We start from the raw sequence: 22014 nt of genomic DNA on the forward strand, positions 1-22014 counted from the left end.
TCAACTGTGGAGGTGCTCAAGTTCCAAATCCCTATGGAGACCATGGAACTATTTTAGCTTCTTTTCCACAGGTTTCACTTTGTCCTCTCTGTTGGGTTCTGACATGTTCTGGGACAGCAGTCATCAAACCCAAAGTCTACCAACACTTTCTAAGGGTTCAGGGAATGCAGGCAGCATGAAGCAAACCCACTTCACAAGGGTCTATTTGGTACGAATCCTCCTGAGAACACACTTCTGCCAATATCATTTTTAAAAATTCTGTTTCACACGAGATTGGCAAACCTCTCATCTGAATAGTACCTTACTCTGGAACATTGCTCTGGGGTGTAAACCCTGAAATCTATCAAGGGGCAATTTTGTATATTGGCAGCCATATGAGAAAGTGAATGACTCTAATGACTAGTTAGAAAATTCACAATTCTTCAAATAAACTAAAGGAAGTAATAGAGCTGTCAATGCTGTCAATGATAAGTTATTTTATATGATTCTGATGATTTATTACTAAGTTTTTAATGTATAATGGGAATGAATTTGTAGTAGGTTGAATAATAGCCCCCCAAAATAATTCCAACTGAATTCCTGTGAATGTCACCTTATATGAGAAAGAAAGAAAGAAAGAAAAAAAGAAAGAAAGAGAGAGAGGGAGGGAGGGAGGGAGGGAGGGAGGGAGGGAGGGAGGGAGGGAGGGAAGGAAGGAAGGAAGGAAGGAAGGAAGGAAGGAAGGAAGGAAGGAAGGAAGGAAGGAAGGAAGGAAGGAAGGAAGGAAGGAAGGAAGGAAGGCTGCAGATGTGATCAAATTAAGGGATCTTCAAAATTATATTTTTTGGACTATCTGGGAGGGCCCTAAATGTTATTGTTCTTATAAGAAAAAGGGATGTTTGATGCAGACAGAAGAGGAGAAGGCAGCCTGACCATGCAGACAGAGATTAGTGAGATAGCCAGGAGCCAAAGAATGCTGGCAGACTCCAGAATCTGCAAGAGGCAAGGAATGTACTCTTCCCCGGAGCCTCTGCAGGGAGCACATACCTGCTGACTCCTTGATTTCAACCCAGTGTTAATGATTTCAGATCTCCAGAAGAGTGAAAGGAAATTTTCTGTTGTTTTAAGCAACCAAGTTTGTGATAATTTGTTCAGCAACCACAGGAAACTAATATAGAGTTCAAAGAGTTAAATGGTATTGCCATAACAAATTCCTTCCCTTTCATCTACTTATATGTAAACATTTTTTTTAAATTAATATCTATAAAGATAAGAAAGCAGGGAAGAAAACTTGTTGACCTTGTCTCCCATTAGTACAGAATTCTTTATAACTTATTAAAAGAAGTTTTAAAAACTCTCCATGGTTCATAATACAAAGCCACATTTCCAATTAAAAAAATAGTTCAGTGGATTAGACAAAGAGGAAAGAAGGGAAGGGAGCAGGGACAGGAATGGGAAAGACAGTGGATGAATCTGACACAACTTTCCTATGTACATATATGAATACACCACAGTGAATCTCAACACTGTGCAATCCATAAGACTGGGATCCTAAGTAGAATAAAACATATTCCATGTTTGCATAAATGTGTCAAAACAGACTCTATTATCAGGTATAACTAAACAATAAGAACAAATAAAAATTTTTTAAAAGAATTGAAAAGGTTAATCTTTATGTTTACATCCTCAAAATGTGAAGGAGTTCTTTACACTTTAAAGTAAAATTTAGGGTGCGCATTACTATTAAGAGAAGGACCATTGGGAATTGAGGGTCTAGCTCAGTGGTGGAGTGCATGCAAGGTCCTGAGTTTGATCCCCAGCACCACAAAAAGAATAAAACAAACAAGAAAGGAGGGACTGGGGAGAGAGAGAGAAAATAACAACTATGAATACCTATAATTACACATACTGCAATCGATGCAAAAAGTAGTTCAAATAACATTTTGTTTTGTCAACTTCTCAAAAAAAAATTTCACTGTGTTTCCAAAAATTATTATGAAATTTATCTTTCCATCAATTGGAACTCAGACCTGGGCCTGGCACTGTGTGCCTATATTCTTGAAGCTGAAGCAGGAGGATTCCTTGAGCTCAGGAGTTCAAGCCTAGCCTGGGCAACACAGTGAACCCCATTTAAAAAAAAAAAAAAAAAAAAAAGAAAGAAAGAAAACAATTTGAATTCTGTTTTAGTTTTAAAGTTTCAATACATTATTATTTAAATAAGGGAGGGTGCAAAATTCATAATATTTCTATTCTTGTTTCCATTTGGTGCGACTTTCTTTGCCAATGAACAACAATGAAATACAAAAAGTAAAGATCCGCTCATACTCCCTTTTGTATACTTTTCTATATCTGAAGAAAATCTTTGCCATATGACCTACAGGGCACAGAGAAAGGATGTGAGATGATGATTCTGTATCCTTACCTAGACCTATATGAGGCAGGTGTTCAAAAAGGGTCCAGCTGTGGTCATCAATGTAATGATTCTTCAGGATCAACAGCTGGCAAACATCTCGGGCTGTTATGTCACTGGGAACCTCTAAAGCCCTGCTGGTTTCATCTTCACTGTACACTTTAATCACCTGTGTAAGGAGAAATAAGAGAGCTCAAATATTCTTGTTTGGTTGGTTTTTTAAAATAGATTTCATTGTACATGTTTAAGGTCTACAAACAAGATGTTTTAAAATAAATACAGCTAATAAAAGAGTTACTATAGTGATGTGAATTTATATATTCGTCATTTCACACGGTTACCCACTTTTTGTGTATAGCAAGAACAGTTCAAATCTACTCATTTGGCAAAAATCCCAAATACAATATGATTAATGATAGTCCTCATGTTATATACATTAGATCTCTGGAAATGTCTATCTTTACATATATTAGTATTTATCTTTCATCAGTGTCTCCCATTCCCCTCCTCCTCACCCTGTCCCTATTTCTGTATTTTAACTTCTTAAAAAAAGAAGAAATGGGGCTGGGGATATAGTTCAGTTGGTAGAGTGCTCGCCTCGCAAGCACAAGGCCCTGGGTTCAAATCCCCAGCACCACAAAAAAAAATAAATAAATAAATAAAGACACCATCTGTAAGTGAAATCATGTAATACTTTTCTTTTTAAGTCTGTCTATTTCACTTAGCATAATTTCCTCCAGGTTCAGAAATGTTGTAGCGAACAACAGGTTCTCCTTTTTAAGGTTTAATAATATTCCATTGTGTATTTCTTATGTAAACATACAACTGAATATATACATCTATTCACAGTTTCTTTATTTATTCATCCTTTGATGGGATACTTAGATTGTTTCCATATCTTGGCTATTGTTAATAATGTTCCAATAAACAAGGGAGTGCAAATATCTTCAAGAGGTAGTGATTCCATTTCCTTTGACCCAGAAGAGGACTATCTGGGTCACATGGTCATTCTATATTTAATTTCTTTAGAAACATCTAAACCATTCTCCAAAATGCCTGAGTGAATCTAAATTCCCACCAACCGTATAAGCATTTCCTTTTCTTTATATCCTCACCACTACTTCTCTTGTCTTAAGAATAGCCATCCTAAGGGTTGTGAGGTGATATTTCACAGTGGGTCCATTTGCATTTCCCTGATGGTTAGTGATATTCTGCCCCTTTCCATATACTTGTTGGCCATTTTTCTGTCTCCTTTGGAGAAACAGACATCCAGGACCTTTGCCCATTGTTTTTCTACTATCAAGTTGTAAGGGTTCTTCTTTTAGATATCAACCTTCATCAAATATGTGATTAGCATATTTTCCCCAACCCATAGCCTTTTCATTAAAATACTTAATTAAAATAACATTCTAAGAAGTCAGCAAACTTACTAGTTGAGTTGATTATACTAATTTTCTTATACACTGAATGCTACCTATCCGAAACTTATTTATGTGTCAAGGTCACTTTGTCCAATAACCTCTACTTTTTTTTGCATTGTCTAAATACCATTCAGTGACTATTCAAAATTATTTCCCTACCACTCTGATCTACTTAAAAATCTATCTACCTCTTATCAATATTTTAAGTTTCCCATTTCATATTCAAGTCCTGTACACAATCCCAGTAATGCCGGTGATTTATTCCTAGATAACATTCACGCAGTATGGAGCAGAATCAGACCGTATGAAAACATTTCTCCACTTCAGGGATAGAAGTTTGGGCAAATACTAGTGAGATGCTCACCACATCCTTTTTCTTGTCTCCCTTGCAATTAGTGTTGCTGGGGGATTGAGTTTGAGTCAGTGTAATATGTGCATAAGGAATGCAGCACTTCCAGGATGCCATGAAATTCTCCCTAGTTTCATCCCGTATTTCCTTTCACCCCACCCCCACTGATTGGAAATGGCTGTGTGGGCAGACCTAGAGGAAAGAACCGCCATGGACAAAATGAGCTTTAGTACTTAAATGACTGCACAGAACACTAACATGAGCAAGAAATAAATTTCTATTGTGTTATCTCAATGTATAGTAGGATTTACCTACGATACATTTGTAATTGTTAAATTACAAATTAGGCTAAATTATACAGAATCAGAATTTTGTATAAAATAACCCATTAACATGTATCAAGCTGTGCTCTGGGCTAGAACTTCCAATATTAATTATTCTATGTATTAATTGAGTAAAAGAAGATAAATACCTATGACAGTAGTATGGTAAGATCATACAAACACAAAAGTGGGAAATGATAAGAAGATTCAATGCAAGAAATATACCTATTATAAAAACAATGAAATGTCAGCATTTTTAGTAATTCAAATGAATGCAAAATAAAATGATGTCCAATTTTGTCCTATCAATTATTTTTAATTATACTTGATGAAAATATAATGAAATAATTACTTTCCTACATTGATGGGAGTGATAAAAGGGGATAAAACTTTTGAACATCTATTAGAGAATATTTATTAAAAGCATTAAAAGGTCCATTTCTTGGACACAGTAATTGTACATAAGAACACCATCTCAACAAATCTGTGGTACTGTGGAAAATGGCTTGGGCATTGACTTGTCCAGTGAAATATTATTTATAACTCTACCAATCTAAATATTCAACAGGAAAAGAAAGGTAAACTTTCACAGAATGGGATATTATACGGTCACTAAAATTGCTATCTAAAGAAATTGCCTAAGAATGTGTGCAAATTCTTAAGTGGGATAGTATAAACTTACTTGTTGACTTTTGCTACCAGGCACATACCCCTCTTAAGACAGCACTCTGATTTCCTTTTAGAGCACTACACCCTCCCTCACCTGCTGTTCTTGTGATTCTGGCAGCTCTTCCTTCAGCTCAGTTTGCTGCAGCTGCTAGAAATGGCCAACAGGAGCTGACTGGTAAACATTCAGGAATCGTGCAAGCCAGGCATCTTGAAATTAGCCATGATGGAAGTATTCATACTAAAGAAACTAATAAATGATGCGAAGCCTTAGTATAAGGCTTTTCAAAAACTTTTTTCCCCCTGTTTTTTAAAACTAGTTTATCAGTGCATAACTGCCTCTGCTCCAGTCTCTGCTCCATGGTGGAAGGTGTTTCTCAGTTCAACCAATCAGTACCCAGAATCCCCGGACAGCATTTTTCATTTTGCAGAGAGGCACATGACCCACTCAAAGCCAGAGTCGATCAAGATATCTGTTCCACAACCACAGAATGGGCTCTCTTTTCTACTGGGCTTAAGCCTGGGCAGATATAGGCCGAAGCTATGACAGTCAGTCATTCTTGGTATATAAACCACACTGCAAAAAATTAAATGCCTGTGCCACCCCAGATTCTTATGTTGAAACTCTAATCCCAGCGTGAAGGTATCTGGAGGTGGACCTTTGGGAGTGATGAGGTCATGAGGGTAGAGTCCCTCCTAGATGGGATTAGTGTCTTATGGAATAGGTTACTCTGACAAACACTTGCAACCCATTCCTTCTTGGTTGCACATATATCCTTCACCTGGAATATACTTCAATGTTCCCACCAGCAATAATGTGCTTCCTTTGGCCAATTCCTACTAACATTTGACCACAGTTCCAATACAATCTCTTCCAAAAAGTCCACCCTGACTACCCAGGGTTTTGTAATATGCCCTTTTAAGTAATTTCATTTTGTAATTACCTGTCTGCATATCTTTCTCCCCAGCCGTGCTAACAAGCTCCTTTAAGGAAAATCTCCATTTATTCACCATATATGATCATCTCAAAGGGAACTAGCCTGGGCAATGCTGGCTTAATAAAAGTCTGCAGAGTGAATGAACTTTGTACTCACTGCAAACCTGTCAGTATTTTGCCCATAACAAGTACTTAAAACCTACTTAAAACATTTACTTTAAAAATATTTTGTCATGGGCTGGGGAGATAGCTCAGTTGATAAAGTGCTTGCCTTATAAGCACAGGGCCCCGGGTTCGATCCCCAGCCCCGCCAAAAAAAAAAAAAAATTTTGTCATGAATATGTAATTTTTACTTGAAATTTCTATGCTTAGAAAATTAAAATTCTTCTCAAGAAGAAACAGACATACAATTTTTCATCATAAAAAAAATTCCAGGTAAAAACTGACTCAATGTCACAATTCTGGGTTTTAAAGTCTTTGAGATGGCCATAAAGTATATGAAAAAGATCATGAAAATACACTTTTGAAGCCAGTTATGATTGTCTCTCAATCTGCATTTATTTTTTTAAGTGATCATATCTTGTTTTCAATTTAAGGCACAAGTAATTGAAATATGGTTTTTTAAATCTGTTTTGTTCTCTTGTTTGCATTTTCTTCAAGAACTCCTTTTATGCATATTAACAGCTATTACAACAGTATCTTACAACAGTAAGATAGCTCAATTAGATTACCAAGTACAAAATCAACATACAAAAATCAGTTGTTCACATATATTCAAACAATCTTTTGGAAAATTCAATGGAAGAAAAGATTTCATATATAATAGTAACAAAAATATATTAATATGTTTGTCAAAAATGTGAGACCTATTAAAAATTAAAATTAAAATAACACTGAAGGCAAAAAAGAGCCTTTCTACAAATAGGAGGACCATATTATTATGTAAATTAATTTGTAAATTTAACAAAACCTCAGTGAAAACTTAACAGTTTTAAGCTCTATCACTTGATGCTAAATTTAGTGAAAAAGATAAACATAGAAGTGGGACCAGCACTAAAACACATTAAGGCATTTTTAAAAGTCTATAAATAATTTAAGAGTATCATACTGGTCTATTAGCAAAACAGTAAGTACACTCAGATACAAGAAATTGAATATATAGAGAGGACATCATCTCAAATCCCTGGGAAAAAGAAGTAGTTAATAAATATTATAGGGTAAGTAAAGTAATATCCCTGCCTTACCTCATATACCATCATAAATTCCATAGGTACCAAAGATTTTTTACACAACCATTAAATAATAAGAAGAAAACTTGGAATTTTTTTCTTTACAAACCTGGAGTTAGTAAGAACTATCTAACCTTTCATGACTCAAAATCCCCAAGTCATAAATTATTTCACTGCATGATTATATATTTAGAGGAACCTGGAAATTCCACCAGAAAACTCTTAGAACTCATAAGTGATTTCAGTAAAGTAGCAGGTTACAAGATTAATGCCCATAAATCCAACGCATTTTTATACATAAGTGATGAATCTTCAGAAAGAGAAATTAGGAAAACTACCCCATTCACAATAGCCTCGAAAAAAATAAAATACTTGGGAATCAATCTCACAAAAGAGGTGAAAGACCTCTACAATGAGAACTATACAACACTAAAGAAAGAAATTAAAGAACACCTTAGAAGATGGAAAGATCTTCCATGTTCTTGGATAGGAAGAATTAATATTGTCAAAATGGCCATACTACCTAAAGTGCTATACAAATTCAATGCAATTCCAATTAAAATCCCAATGACGTACCTTACAGAAATAGAGCAGGCAATTATGAAATTCATCTGGAAGAATAAGAAACCCAGAATAGCTAAAGCAATCCTTAGCAGGAAGAGTGAAACAGGGGGTATTGCAATACCAGATCTTCAACTCTACTACAAAGCAATAGTAACAAAAACGGCATGGTATTGGTACCAAAATAGAAAGGTAGATCAATGGTACAGAATAGAGGACACGGACACAAACCCAAATAAATACAATTTTCTCATACTAGACAAAGGGGCCAAAAATATGCAATGGAGAAAAGATAGCCTCTTCAACAAATGGTGCTGGGAGAATTGGAAATCCATATGCAACAGAATGAAACTAAACCCATATCTCTCACCATGCACGAAACTAAACTCAAAATGGATTAAGGACCTCGGAATCAGACCAGAGACCCTGCAGATTATAGAAGAAAAAGTAGGTCCAAATCTTCACCTTGTTGGTCTAGGACCAGACTTCCTTAACAGGACTCCCATAGCACAAGAAATAAAAGCTAGAATCAACCACTGGGATAGATTCAAACTAAAAAGCTTTCTCTCAGCAAAGGAAACTATCAGCAATGCGAAGAAAGAGCCTACAGAGTGGGAGAATATCTTTGCCAATCATACTTCAGATAGAGCACTAATCTCCAGAATCTATAAAGAACTCAAAAAACTCTACTCCAAGAATTCAAATAGTCCAGTCAACAAATGGGCTAAGGAAATGAATAGACACTTCACAGAAGAAGATCTACAAGCAATCAACAAACATATGGAAAAATGTTCAACATCTCTAGTAATAAGAGAAATGCAAATCAAAACCACCCTAAGATTCCATCTCACCCCAATTAGAATGGCGATTATCAAGAATACGAGCAACAACAGGTGTTGGCGAGGATGTGGGGAGAAAGGTACACTCATACACTGCTGGTGGGGCTGCAAATTAGTGCAGCCACTATGGAAAGCAGTGTGGAGATTCCTTAGAAAACTTGGAATGGAACCACCATTTGACCCAGCTATCCCACTCCTTGGCCTATACCCAAAGGACTTAAAATCTGCATACTACAGAAATACAGCCACATCAATGTTCATAGCTGCTCAATTCACAATAGCCAGACTGTGGAACCAACCTAGATGCCCTTCAATTGATGAGTGGATAAAGAAACTGTGGTATATATATACTATGGAATATTACTCAGCCATAAAGAATGATAAAATTATGACATTTGCAGGCAAATGGATGAAATTGGAGAATATCATGCTAAGTGAGATAAGCCAATCTCAAAAAGCCAAAGGACAAATGATATCGCTAATAAGTGGAGGATGACACATAATGGGGGGGAGGGAAGGGTTAGAGTTAGGGTTAGGGAGGGGGGCAAGTATGGAGGAAGGAACTACTGTATAGAGGGTAAAGAGGGGTGGGAGGGGTGGGGGGAAGGGAAAAAATAACAGAATGAATCAAACAACATTGCTCTATGTAAATTTATGATTACACAAATGGTATGCCTTTACGCCATGTACAAAGAGAGAAACAACATGTATCCCATTTGTTTACAATAAAAAAAAAAAAATCTGCATACTACAGAGATACAGCCACATCAATGTTCATAGCTGCTCAATTCACAATAGCCAGACTGTGGAACCAACCTAGATGCCCTTCAATTGATGAGTGGATAAAGAAACTGTGGTATATATATACAATGGAATATTACTCAGCCATAAAGAATGATAAAATTATGACATTTGCAGGCAAATGGATGAAATTGGAGAATATCATGCTAAGTGAGATAGGCCGATCTCAAAAAGCCAAAGGACGAATGATATCGCTGATAAGTGGAGGATGACACATAATGGGGGGGAGGGAAGGGTTAGAGTTAGGGTTAGGGAGGGGGGCAAGTATGGAGGAAGGAACTACTGTATAGAGGGTAAAGAGGGGTGGGAGGGGTGGGGGGAAGGGAAAAAATAACAGAATGAATCAAACAACATTGCTCTATGTAAATTTATGATTACACAAATGGTATGCCTTTATGCCATGTACAAACAGAGAAACAACATGTATCCCATTTGTTTACAATAAAAAAAAATCAATTTTTTATGGAAAGAAGCATCAGAAACAAACTTTTAAAAAAGACAACTAATGGAGATATTTACAGCTCATATCACAAAGAGCTATCCTTCCTAACATGTAGATTGACAAAATCATAACCCTTTCAAAACATGGAAAAATTCTGATTGATGAGTTTAGGCCATTAACATTCAGGGTTATTAATGAGATATGATTTGTATTCCCAGTCATTGTGGCTTATTTTTGGTTTCTAACTTGATGTGGTTTCTCCTCTGATTGGTTTTTCCTTTAGGGTAGTTCTTCCCTTTGCTGACCTACATTGTTGTTTTTCATTTCCTTCTCATGGAATTTCTTGCTGAGAATGTTCTGTAGCGCAGGCTTTCTATCTGTAAATTCTTTTAACTTTTGTTTATCATGGAAGGATTTTATTTCATCTTCAAATCTGAAGGTTAGTTTTGGTGGGTATAAGATTCTTGATTGGCAACCATGTTCTTTCAGAGCTTGAAATACTCTGTTCTGGGCCCTTCTAGCTTTTAGGGTCTAGGCAGAGAAATCTGCTGATATCTGTATTGGTTTCCCCCTATATGTAATCTGATACTTTTCTCGCCAAGCCTCTAAAATTCTGTCTTTATTTTATATGTTGGGAATTTTCATTATAATGCGCCTTGGTGTGGATCTGTTGTAATTTTGTGCATCTGGTGTTCTGTGCTCTCTTGTGGTTGATTTTCCATTTCATTCTTCATGTTTGGGAAATTTTTTGATACTCTTTCATTGAATAGGTTGTTCATTCCTTTGGTTTGTATCTCTGTGCCTTCCTCAATCTTGATAATTCTTAAATTTGGTCTTCTCATGATATCCCATAGTTTTTGGAGGTTCTGTTCATGATTTCTTACCATCCTCTCTATTTGGTCAACTTTATTTTCAAGATTAAATATTTTGTCTTCATTATCTGAGGTTCTGTCTTCCAAGTGATCTAGTCTGTTGGTGATGCTTTCCATTGAGTTTTTTTATTTGGTTTATTGTTTCCTTCATTTCAAGAACTTTTGTTTGGTTTTTATTTTTTCCCAGAATCTCTATCTCTTTGTTGAAATGATCTTTTGCTTCCTTCAGTTGCTCTTTCAACTGTTTATTGGAGTGATGGTTCATTGCCTGCATTTGCTTTTATCTCATCCTTTGCTTTGTGACTCATTATAACTAAGTATATTCTGAACTCCCTTTATGACATTTTTTCTACCATGCTATCACTGGATTCTATTAATATCGAATCGTAGTTTGTTAGGAATACTTTCTTCCCCTGTTTTTTCATGTTGTTTGTGTATCTTCCCCTCCAGCAGTGCAGATCTGGGGTATTGCAGTTTCCCCCCATAGGCTTATAGTGACTCTGCAGGTTTCCAAAAACTCTTCTTTAAGGGGGAGATCAATATTAGCTGCACCCAGTACACATAATATGCAGACTTAAACCAAATAGCCCCTATAAAGACGTTAAGAATATTGTCATAATAAACAGAGAGGATGAGTTCAATTATTATCTACAGTGTAACAAACAGATTTGCAATGAGGTCTACAATTTCTAGTGGTGGACAAAGAGGATGGAGAGGGGTGCCCGAAGTAAATGTTAATGGGGTAAGAGTATAAAGAAGTACTAGATCGTAGGAAAGTGAAAGCGGAATCAAAAGAAGTTGGTTGTTAGCATGAGAAAAGGGAGAAAGAGACTCTGAGGAAACAGATAAACAAAAGGAAAATAGAGAAAAATTAAGAAATAAAAACTTTAAAATTTTCAAAAAGGAAAAAAAAATCTACACTATAACAGTCATGTACTATTCAAACCTCCCAGTCTTCAGTAGCCTGATGCATGAGAGGTACCTGACAAGGAACTTCCTGTCCCAACAGGCGTTTCAGGATGGGATTGGCCCCCACCAAACGATGGCAGCTTCTGCTTCCAAGATATTCCAAGATGACTGCACTGCCTTCCAAACGTGTTGGCAAATAGGGAGCTGCGGGGTATGGGCACGGAGTCTGTGTGGGGTGCGGTCAGTCAAGCCGAGGGTCCTGGAGGCAGGGCGGGGTCGGTCAGGCTGAGGGATTCTGGAGGTCCTGGCTGTTGTCCCAAAATGGCGGTAGCCACGTGTAACCAAACCTGCAGTTACTGTGACAGTGGACTTCCAGGCAACAACAGACAGCTGGCATCTGCAGGCTACCAGCTAATGATTGGCAGGTGGACTTCGGGCTGTGGGTGATAGGTAGGTGAAAGGCAGGCGACAGGCAGGCAAGAGGCAGGCAAATGGGCAAATGGCAGATGACAGGTGGCAGTCAGTGAGCGATCTGCACTCAAAAAATAGTCAATATGCTGGCAGACTACAGGTGATTGAGGTGGACAAATGGGGTAAACAGCAGGGGATCCGTGAGCAGCAAAAATTGCCTTACAGAGAAACAGATTATCCTCTGCTTGAAACCCAAGTTACGGAGCGACAAGGAACACAACCTCCCTCTAGTTCACCATCTCAGATCTCTGCATTTAGTTTTTACCTAACACATGTAGTGCATTATGATGTCAAGATCTTTCTGTTGTCTTAGCATCTCCCATGTTTACACCTGGGCAGACAAATGTTCGAAAGTATTGTATCTGTGCTAGACAACTGGTAGCACTGTAAGGTAAGCTCCCATATATATTCATGCTGCTGTGACCACAACTGACTGAACCAAGCATGGGGGTGCTTCTGGCAAAAGCAATGCAAAGATGCCCAGAATAGGCTCCCACTCTGGACTGTTCCTTTAGGTGGAGCAATGGCGAGTCACTGCTGTAGCTCCTTGCTGCACATGCCAGGTCAGGAATGACCAGAAGCTACTGGAAAGGTTCCCTTTACCTCCTCACTATGCCCATGTGTTTTCTTGCAGGAAACGCTCATCACTTGCAATCACAGAAGCATGCCTCTTAATTTGCATGCTCTTTAAAGAAGAGCTCTTTAAAGTCTTATACTTTAAAGAAACTAAGAAAATGTAAAACTAGGACATTCTGAAGCCTCAGCCAGAATAGAAAAGAGAATAAAAACAGAGAAGGAGGTAAAATTGGAGAAAATGAAAAATTTAACTAACCAATCAGGAAATGCCATTATTTTGTTCAGACTATGTTACTGCAAATTTGAAAAAAAACAAATTGCCAAGAATTGAGAGACACAAATTTAGAAGGCCTTGGCCAACTTACACTTCTGGCAAAAGTGCACATATTCATTTTTATAATAAATAAAATCTACTGAGAGAAAAACTTAAGACTTTTGTTTGAACTCCATTTCAAACCCTTATTTTTTCAAATCCTACTTAATGCTGATGTTTATCCAAAATACACATTTGTCTATGAATGGTGAAATTATACCTTGGCTAATATTGCACAGGAATAAACCCTTGTCATCTCTGAGATCTATTCAGTAATTATGAAGACCTTTTACACTAACAATGGAGTACCACTGTTAAAAACTATTTTATTTCTATTCATTTCTCCCTTAAATATATGAAAAAAGAAAAAGTAATATAGGTCTTAAGTCTCTAGCAGAGTTGAATATGCCTCTTGCACAAAGTATTATCATGCTAAACCTTTATGTTTCAGGAAAAAAGCCAACTCATCAGAAAAGCTATGTGACTAAATATGTATTAACCCTAACTTTCATGATCATGTAAAAACCAAAGGCCTGTTCATAAGAATTCTTAGAACGAAGTAGGGTGTACCGTTGCCTCCACATACTAAGAGAGAAGAAAGATTTTAAGTTTACATAATCATGCTATTTAATAAAGGGACATTATATATTTCCAGTTCAGTGGTTCAAATTCCCAGTTTGCTTTATAAAGAGTGGGGGGGATGAGAATACTACTCTTGTCAATTTACCTATAAGATCATTTGAAACTGCATACCAACAGGAAGAAAATGCTCCTGGACCCAAAATAACAACTAGAATTAATTTTGTTTCATCAATGGTGAAGAGTGACTAACAAGGGAAGTATAGCTCTGTAAGATGTTTATCACATCCCACCAGTACACAGACAGGGTGCCCAAGGAAGCCTGGAGAGTACACATCAGCTATGTTCAGAAATTCTTCTGTGCCACTGTTTTGCTACAATCAAGACAATTCTGGCCTGCAGAGTAGTTTACAACTTCAAAACTTGCTCTAGGAGCATGGGGCATGTAGCAATAAGAATTTAATAGCCACAGGAACCCCTGAAGGGATATGCTGGAACATGGGTGGAACTCATCTGTGTTTGGGCACACATCCTACTGAGGCATCTTTATGAATTTTACACACCAACTTCTCCCTGCTCACTTTGGCAGCATATATACTAAAATTTGAACGAAACAGAGAAGATTAGCGTGACCCTGCACGTGGATGAAATACAAATTTGTGAAGCGTTCCATATTAAAAAAAAAAAAAAGTGAACCTATTTTTAAAGTAGAAGACAACAATATTACCATACAGGTGGAAGACAAGAGATTATAATGTTCAGTGAAAAATTTGAGGACCCTAAAGCCTCTAGATTAGAAACACAAAATATTTACAATGTAAGTCATAGTCATAGGTCATTTCTTTAAAAAATATTTAAAAATAAGCCAAAGAGAAATTGAAAGTCAATTCAATAAGCAAAGGCTTACTCCCAAAGCATACTCAGTATCTCTCTGTAACAAATAATGTCCTGAAATTTTGACTCCAAGAACAGATTGTTTGGGAAGCTGTAAGGAAAAGGTGATTAAAGACTAAGTAATCGGGCTTTCTTCTCCTCCCTGATGACTCCCATATGAACCGGGATAGGCAGCTCCTCCGTTAATCTGGGTTCATTCTGGAACATTTGCAGTGAGCTCAGGGTTCTCAGTTGGTCATTCAACAATGTCATGGAGCAACAAGGAGGCTTTGGACCTGCCACAACTGTAAAGTAATGAATACTCCATAGGTTTGCTATTATCCTTCTTTCTTCAGAGGAGAATGGAGAGAATAGGAACCCACTGTCATTCAGCAGGGAGAAAATATAAATAAATAAGCGCAGGTTAACCATGAAAAAACGAGTAAGAATCCATATGATGAAATGAAGGAAAAAAAAAAATAAAGAGCAAAAGTGGAGGGAAAAGACTGGGTCATTATCAGCTCTATTTATCCTTTGTGTCAAAGTTTCCATTTTAGGAAAATTTAAATTTAATTTTAAGCTAAATTAATATAAATTAATTAAGATTTGGAGTAAAATAATGTTAAAAACATTTACATATGATATTATATTGAAAAGTATATATTTTAAGCAAAAACATAATTTTATTAATTTATTTCTTAGACCTATTAATATTTACTATTAACACATAATTAATAGAAATTTTAAAATAAGAAACAAGTCCCACAGAAACTTTCTATGCACTAGGCTCCAAAGTGGAGCTTACTTCTATTATTCCTTAAAAGTTTATCATCCAACTAAAGTAGGATTATAAAGTAGGACTCTAATGTTTCAATATTGTTTTGTTATTGTTTTTAACAGATAGGCAATGTACCTAAAACGTGAAATATTTTTATAACCAGGTCAGAGTAGCCCTGGATGTTTATATTTTTCTAAATAAGGAATGCAGTGTCTTAAGATAAGAGGAGACATTCTTAGATATTTTGAATTAAGCAATTCAGTGTGTTCTCTTGAACGAATGGGAAGTAATATATTCATTTATTACTTATTCCAAATCTCTAACAGTGTTTTTTAAATGTTATATTTTAGAAACAAAGACTGTTCCAAAAGACCCTAATAGCTCAAGAAAAGCTGTTGCTTTCTTATTGCCATTCTGTATTATTTTGCTAGCTGCCAAATATTTACTAAGAGCAAAACAGTACATAGTTTAGAACAATCAGGTAGCAAGGAAAGTTCTAAATCCACTCTTCAAGGAAGATATTCAACAACACATTTTACTTGAGCATGCACAAAACCTGTGTAAATAGTTGATTCAAAACTGATACTATGACCAGTGTCAGGATTACAGGAATTGATTGACACAGCAGGTTCACAGTCTTAGACTATCCTTCAACTTTATTCCCTACAATTTCTTCCTTATTCTCTCACTCCAATCACACTTCTTTTTCTGTTTTCTGAAAGACCTATGCTCCATCCCAACATAGGGCCCTTGCATATGCAACTACATCTGCCTAAAACACTGTCTCCCTGCCTTCTACTTCTCCCTCAGATCTCAGACAAACCATTATATCTGTGGGAGAGCTTTCAATGACCCTCCAAGTGTAGATCCAGGCCCACCCGTGTTCACACATGTACAACTACGTAATTACCATCCACGACCCTTGTTCTTCAGAGTGCTGCAGTACACCAGGACAGTGTTGCTTCCTGTGATATCCCCAGCAGTTAGCACGACATGGAATACACACTGGAAAGCAAAACATTGCTCCAGTGTGGAAAGAAATCATTATGTATAACCCTGGGTGAAACAATACTAAGGTTCCGAAAATAGCAGCATTGAAACCTCAAGGCTTCAAGACTGCTAGGGGAGAAAAGATACATGTTGACCAAAGAGAAAACAAAGACTTGTTTATAAAATTTGTGAACCAAACAAGGGTGAATTGGGTGACTTATGTGACCTCTATTAAGTCTTGGATCCTATAACAATTAAAAAAGAAGGCAGGAAAACATCTGAGCATGGCAAATATAAAGAGCAAAGATATCAAGGAAGAAGGGAAAAACAATTGTGTCAGGAAGAGTTAACAGCCCACCTTGCTGATGTGGGGAGGACTGTGTTACCAAGAACAGGTGAGGAGGTGCAGGGTCAGCAGCCCTGTGGAAGGGGCCTTCACCCAGAATTGGGCACACTGGTTTCCATCAGCACAAACTGGTGAGGGGGCTGCCACAGGAGGGGATCATTGTTAAGATGAGAAAATTACAGGATACATTTTAAAAACAGTTGGCAATGTAGAATTAAATTTTAAAATAACAGTTTTACATGAATATGATTACAAAGTGGAAAGAGAATAAGGATAAATAATCTTATGTTAATCATTTAGGAAAGGGCTTGGCTATAAGCAATAGAAAGTCTACCCTACCCTGAGTTAACCAGATTGAATTGTTTTCATCTCTCCTCACTTTTGAAAGCAGAGGCAGACAGCTCAGAGTTTAGTTAGGCAAGTCCATTTAGCTCCCACTAATCAGGGTTCTTTCTGTTTTTCCTTGAACCTCTTATTCTTAAAGTCACCAGATGGATAATTCCCATGACACCTCTGTAAAAACTTCGGCCTAGCATTCATTTGCATGTTACTATGTTTCAAAAGGAAAACTACAAGGCATGCCTGGATAAAGAGATGAACTGGTTCAGAACTGGAACTCTCTCTGTGGAGAGTTTCCAGGAGTTCTGGATATTAATTCTAAATGCAATGACGGAGTTTTATCGTGTACTATTAGTTTGCCATCCAGCATCAGGCTAAAGATTCCAGTATAACCTCACTGCTGGAAATTCCCTAAACTTGGCATGGAAAGGGATTTAGTATTGCCACACCAGACAGCTTGGGTCAGTGACACTGCAGAATCATGGCACATCTAGGCTTCCAACCAAGAAAGAAAGCCTGCAAGCAAGTAGAGGCTCAGAATAGCTCCTTATCCAGGCATGCCTTGTATTTTTCCTATTGAAACACAGGAACATGCAAATAAATACTAGGCCAAAGGTATTACAGAGGTGTCATGGGAATTACTCAGAATAGCTCCTTAAAGCCCCTCCACTCAATTTCCTCTTTCTGCTGTACTCTTTGCCTTTTCTGATCTCCTTATCTCAGGTGGGATCCCTGGTGAGGGCTGCTTCCTTGGAATTGTCCCCTGAAAGAGGTAGAGAGACCATAAGTCAAATGGGTGTTCAGTTTTACAGAGTAATTGGAAGCCCGTTCAGTTTGTTCTATTATCAACAACAACAAAAAAGGGGGAATTGGGGTTGTGGCTCAGTGGCAGAGCACTTGCCTAGCATATGCTAGGCACTGGGTTCAATCCTCAGCACCACATGAAAATAAGTAAATAAAATAAAGGTATTGTGTCCATCTACAACCAAAAATGTTTTTTTAAAGTTCAAAAGAAATGGATCCAATTTCATTATAAAAAAAAGCAAATATTAAAAACTAAGTTAAAAATTATCCTGTGCTAACACACACACACACACACACACACACACAAACACACACACACACACTATTTTTAAGCATCTAGATTTAATATGAACAAAGAGGTCAAATTACAAATCCAGCACTAATGTTCCTGGTGACTTCATCAAGGAGTGCTCTCTGAAGCATCAGTGTTTTTAAAACTTAGGCAATTCCTGCTGAGATGCCAGTGCTGACTAATTCATCTTTGAAATGAAAAAAAAAAAAAACCTTACAAGTGCTAATGCTTATTCAAAGCAAAAAACCAATGGTCTTGCTTATGTTGGATGCAATGTTATTCCAGTGTCTCATTTCAACTTTTAAGCAATCATTTATTCCCAGAATAACCATAAGATACATCTAAGAGAAAGTTAAAAACGGGTTCAAAAACTGAAAAAGAACAAGTTGGAAGGGCGGAGGGAAAAGTGTTTAGCCAAGAGAAGGGGAAAACATGAAGAGGGAAAAGTACTATTTATAATTGTCCAAGACACATCAGATGATTGCAATTATTGAGCTGTCTGGCATCAATGGTGGCGCTTTCCAGAACTATTTTTTTAATTGATTTTTTTAAAGATCTATTTTTTTCACATTTAACCTCTCTGAAATTTGGATATAACTTGCTATCAACCATATGTTACACTTCAATCAGAAGACTGTAAAATAAAGATGTTTGTTGTAATTTAAGGTTGTATCCAATCAAACATGCTAAATAAGTTCAGTCTCTGCGACACTTGAGGGTATTACTTGCTAAGTTTATCACAGTAGAAAACACTACCATGTTGTGATAGCAATAGGCACATTTTGTAATTTTAGTCTTTATTTTTCTAAATATTTATTTTATATCACTTCAAAACATGTATAGAGTATAGTCCTATAAAAGAAAGGGAAACAATATTTTCAGAATCATAAAACCTGAATGGTTAGAAGGCTTCTTGCAGAACATCCACTGAAATCTTCTCATTTTATAAATAAAGAAGCTGAGGCTGGAGAGGGTCCACTTTGCCCAGGGACCTCCAGCTGGTCTCTGCATAGCCCCTAGGGAACCTGGCCTCAATACTCTGACCTGACGCTATGCTCTTTCTACTCTGCTCAGTAACATTTATGCTGCTTTAAGTTGCTGCTTCCACACAGCATCTTGGGTAAAAGTATTAGATAACTAAGCACTAGAATATAAATATGCATGTATGTCCCTAAGTACTTAATTTTGGGTATGCTTAAAAATAAAAGCGGTTTTTCTTTGTTTTTTCACTTTTTTTCAGCATCTTGCCAGAAAATTGCAAATACTGAAACAACCAGCAGAGGGAGGTTTTATTCTCAGTTGGTGCAAATAAAGAATGAATATAATGTTTTGAACATTTCAATCATAAAATTGTTAACCCTATGGAGTTCCTGTTTTATATAATTACAAGCTTATAACAAAGTTGAAATATATTTTTTAAAATTCTTAGCTTGTTGACTTGTTAAGATAAATGATTTCCACACCTTAAACTTTTATAAGTATTTTTGATATGTATAACATGTATATAATGTAGTTTATGTTTAAGATTCACACACATTTATGTTTCTGTGTGTGTGTGTGTCCTCACCAGGAATCATTTCCAAGACTCAAACTCAAGGTTCTCCTGGGATTTAGAATGGTGATGTCTAATTTTTTTTCAAATCTTGAAAGAACTACATTAGCTGATTTTATTTTAGAAAATAAAAAATAATATTCCTAATATTTTCTCAAATACAGTTGAATATGTATGAAAAAATGTGCAGGAGACTATATCATATCCAAATAATGAGGAGGCAATAATCACTTTCTGACAATGCAGTTTTCACCAAAACAATTTTTGAATTCTCTTTTGGAACTGTGTTAAGAGTAAGCATTTTTACTATTGTAGCGGGGTAGAAATCTTTATCTTTTGGGGGAGTTTAGTTTCTGAAATTACCAAAAGTCTTGCTTCTTTCTTCTGCCAAAAAGAGATTCTTATTTTTAAGATTTGGCTTAGGGTGCTGGGACATGGCCAGAAGAGCCAGCCCCACAGACTGCCCCAAGCAAGAGTCTGAGACTGTTCAGCTATTTTTAATCTGCCTTCATTGCCAAGCATGGGCATTTTAGTTTACAAAACAATATGAGACCCAGTGCCTGTTTTCATGGAGTACAGTCTAGGTGCCCATGGTGGCGGGGAGCCTCTGGAATCTACTCTGTGATCCGATCCTAGACCACAGGTTTATTATCAGCTGGGAGTCTTAGATTCCTCATAGTGCAAAGTGGGAAAAAAACACTGGAAAACTGATAAAATTCAATATTAGGGATAATTATGATAAATTTTTGAAAACAAAATAAGGCAGTTATGAGTAAGTTCCAAGAGACCACTTATAGATACATTTTGTTCTAAGACACTGATATATCGGTTGAGTCACAATGTCTTTGAGGCAAGATTGAGGGCATGGTAAGGAAAAGTAAATAGGAAGGCAAAAGGCAGACTGCAGGAGAGGGGAGGGTGGTCCCACAAGTAGGGCACAGGTAGAGAAGGAGGCATGACAGGCACACTGCGGAGGGGGGCATCTGTGACTACCACAGCTCTGCCAGGTGACTCCTGTGCTAGTGAGCCAGAGACCTGGATCCCAGTTCTGCCTCTGCCACTTACTAACGGAAGCTTGAGGGGAAGACACTCAACTTCTCCAAGCCAATTTTCCTCATCCAAAGCGGGTTTGGCCACAAACCTTGTATGGAGCTTATGAGGATGAAAGAGAATGTACAATCAGTCCTGCACAGACTGTAGCTGTTGTCATTTTTATTGGTCTATGTGGAGCACAGTAAGTGGACCAAATTGCCCACAGCAGCAAGCTAGAGCTGGATAAAGGTGATGGAAAGACCTGAGTGGGCGGGTTTTTACCCCAAGGATAAAACTCAGGGAAAAAATGAAGAAAAAGCAACAGAGAAACAGATGTTGAGAAGGATATGCCAATAGCAGGTCGGTATCTCAAGAGCCCAATCATGTTTTCACAAAAACTGTTTTTATTTAACTAATGGTTATAACAAGTTGAGTATACCTTGTCCAAAATGCTAGAGTACCGAAATGATACAGAATTAGGATTTCTTTTTAATTTGGAGAATGTGTGTATACATTAGGAAATATCTTGGGGATGGGACTCAAGTCTAAACACAAAATTCATCTGTGATTCACACACACACAAACACATAGCCTGAAGGTAATTTTGTATAATATTTTTAATGCACCTGTGTCTTGATTGTGACCCACGATATAAGGTCAGGTGTGGATTTTCCACTTGTGGTATCATGTTGGTTCTCAAAATGTTTCGAATTTGGGAGCATTTGGAGTTGGGATTTTCAGATTAGGGATGCTGGACCTATAAATATCAATTCTGTGCCTTCTCAGTGCTAGACACTTGGGTCTATCAATGATCAAAAATGATACAGCCCCCACTGTTAAAAAGCTCACCTTTTAATATCACCTCTTGTCTGCAGAACCAAGTCTTCACGCCAGGCACATTTTTCTCTCCTCCAAATATATAATCTAGAAGTCCCTAATACTTCCCAGGATATTGGAAGGCGGAATAATCTAGCCACCTCTCATACTGATTTAAAAAATAAATACTCCTCGGCATATATTAATTAGACTGAATTTCAAAAATTCAAATTAGAGTCTCAAGTTAAAGAAAGGAAGCAGTGGGAATGAGCATTTGAAAACTACACTTTCTTTCTCTCTGTGGTGGCATTAAATGAAAGACGACCACTTTTTGTTGTATTCATTTGCTACAAGAAAACTTTTGGATATCAACTTTTGCAGGATAGGGCATGGAAATTTAAATTCTTAGTGATAGGGAGTTCTATAAGCTGTTTACAAAATAAGAAAAACATGCCACTACATAGGTGGAAGGAAAGAAGGAATTCACACTTTGGGGGCTTCTCAAGTACAATTCC

At 37.0% G+C, this 22014-nt stretch overlaps 1 protein-coding gene across 2 annotated transcripts in view; it reads right to left on the bottom strand.

The window, feature by feature from the left end:
• Positions 1-22014, bottom strand: part of GRB14 (growth factor receptor bound protein 14) — a 122742-nt gene that overhangs the window by 38711 nt on the left and 62017 nt on the right. For both annotated transcript variants that reach the window (XM_079133296.1, XM_079133297.1), the window contains one exon: positions 2402-2558. In XM_079133296.1, the coding sequence (XP_078989422.1) occupies positions 2402-2558 (157 nt within the window). The remainder of the gene's footprint in view (positions 1-2401; positions 2559-22014) is intronic.

The sequence above is a fragment of the Sciurus vulgaris genome (genome assembly GCF_902686455.1).
Source record: "Sciurus vulgaris genome assembly, chromosome: 3".
In the NCBI taxonomy this organism is placed as follows: domain Eukaryota; kingdom Metazoa; phylum Chordata; class Mammalia; order Rodentia; family Sciuridae; genus Sciurus; species Sciurus vulgaris.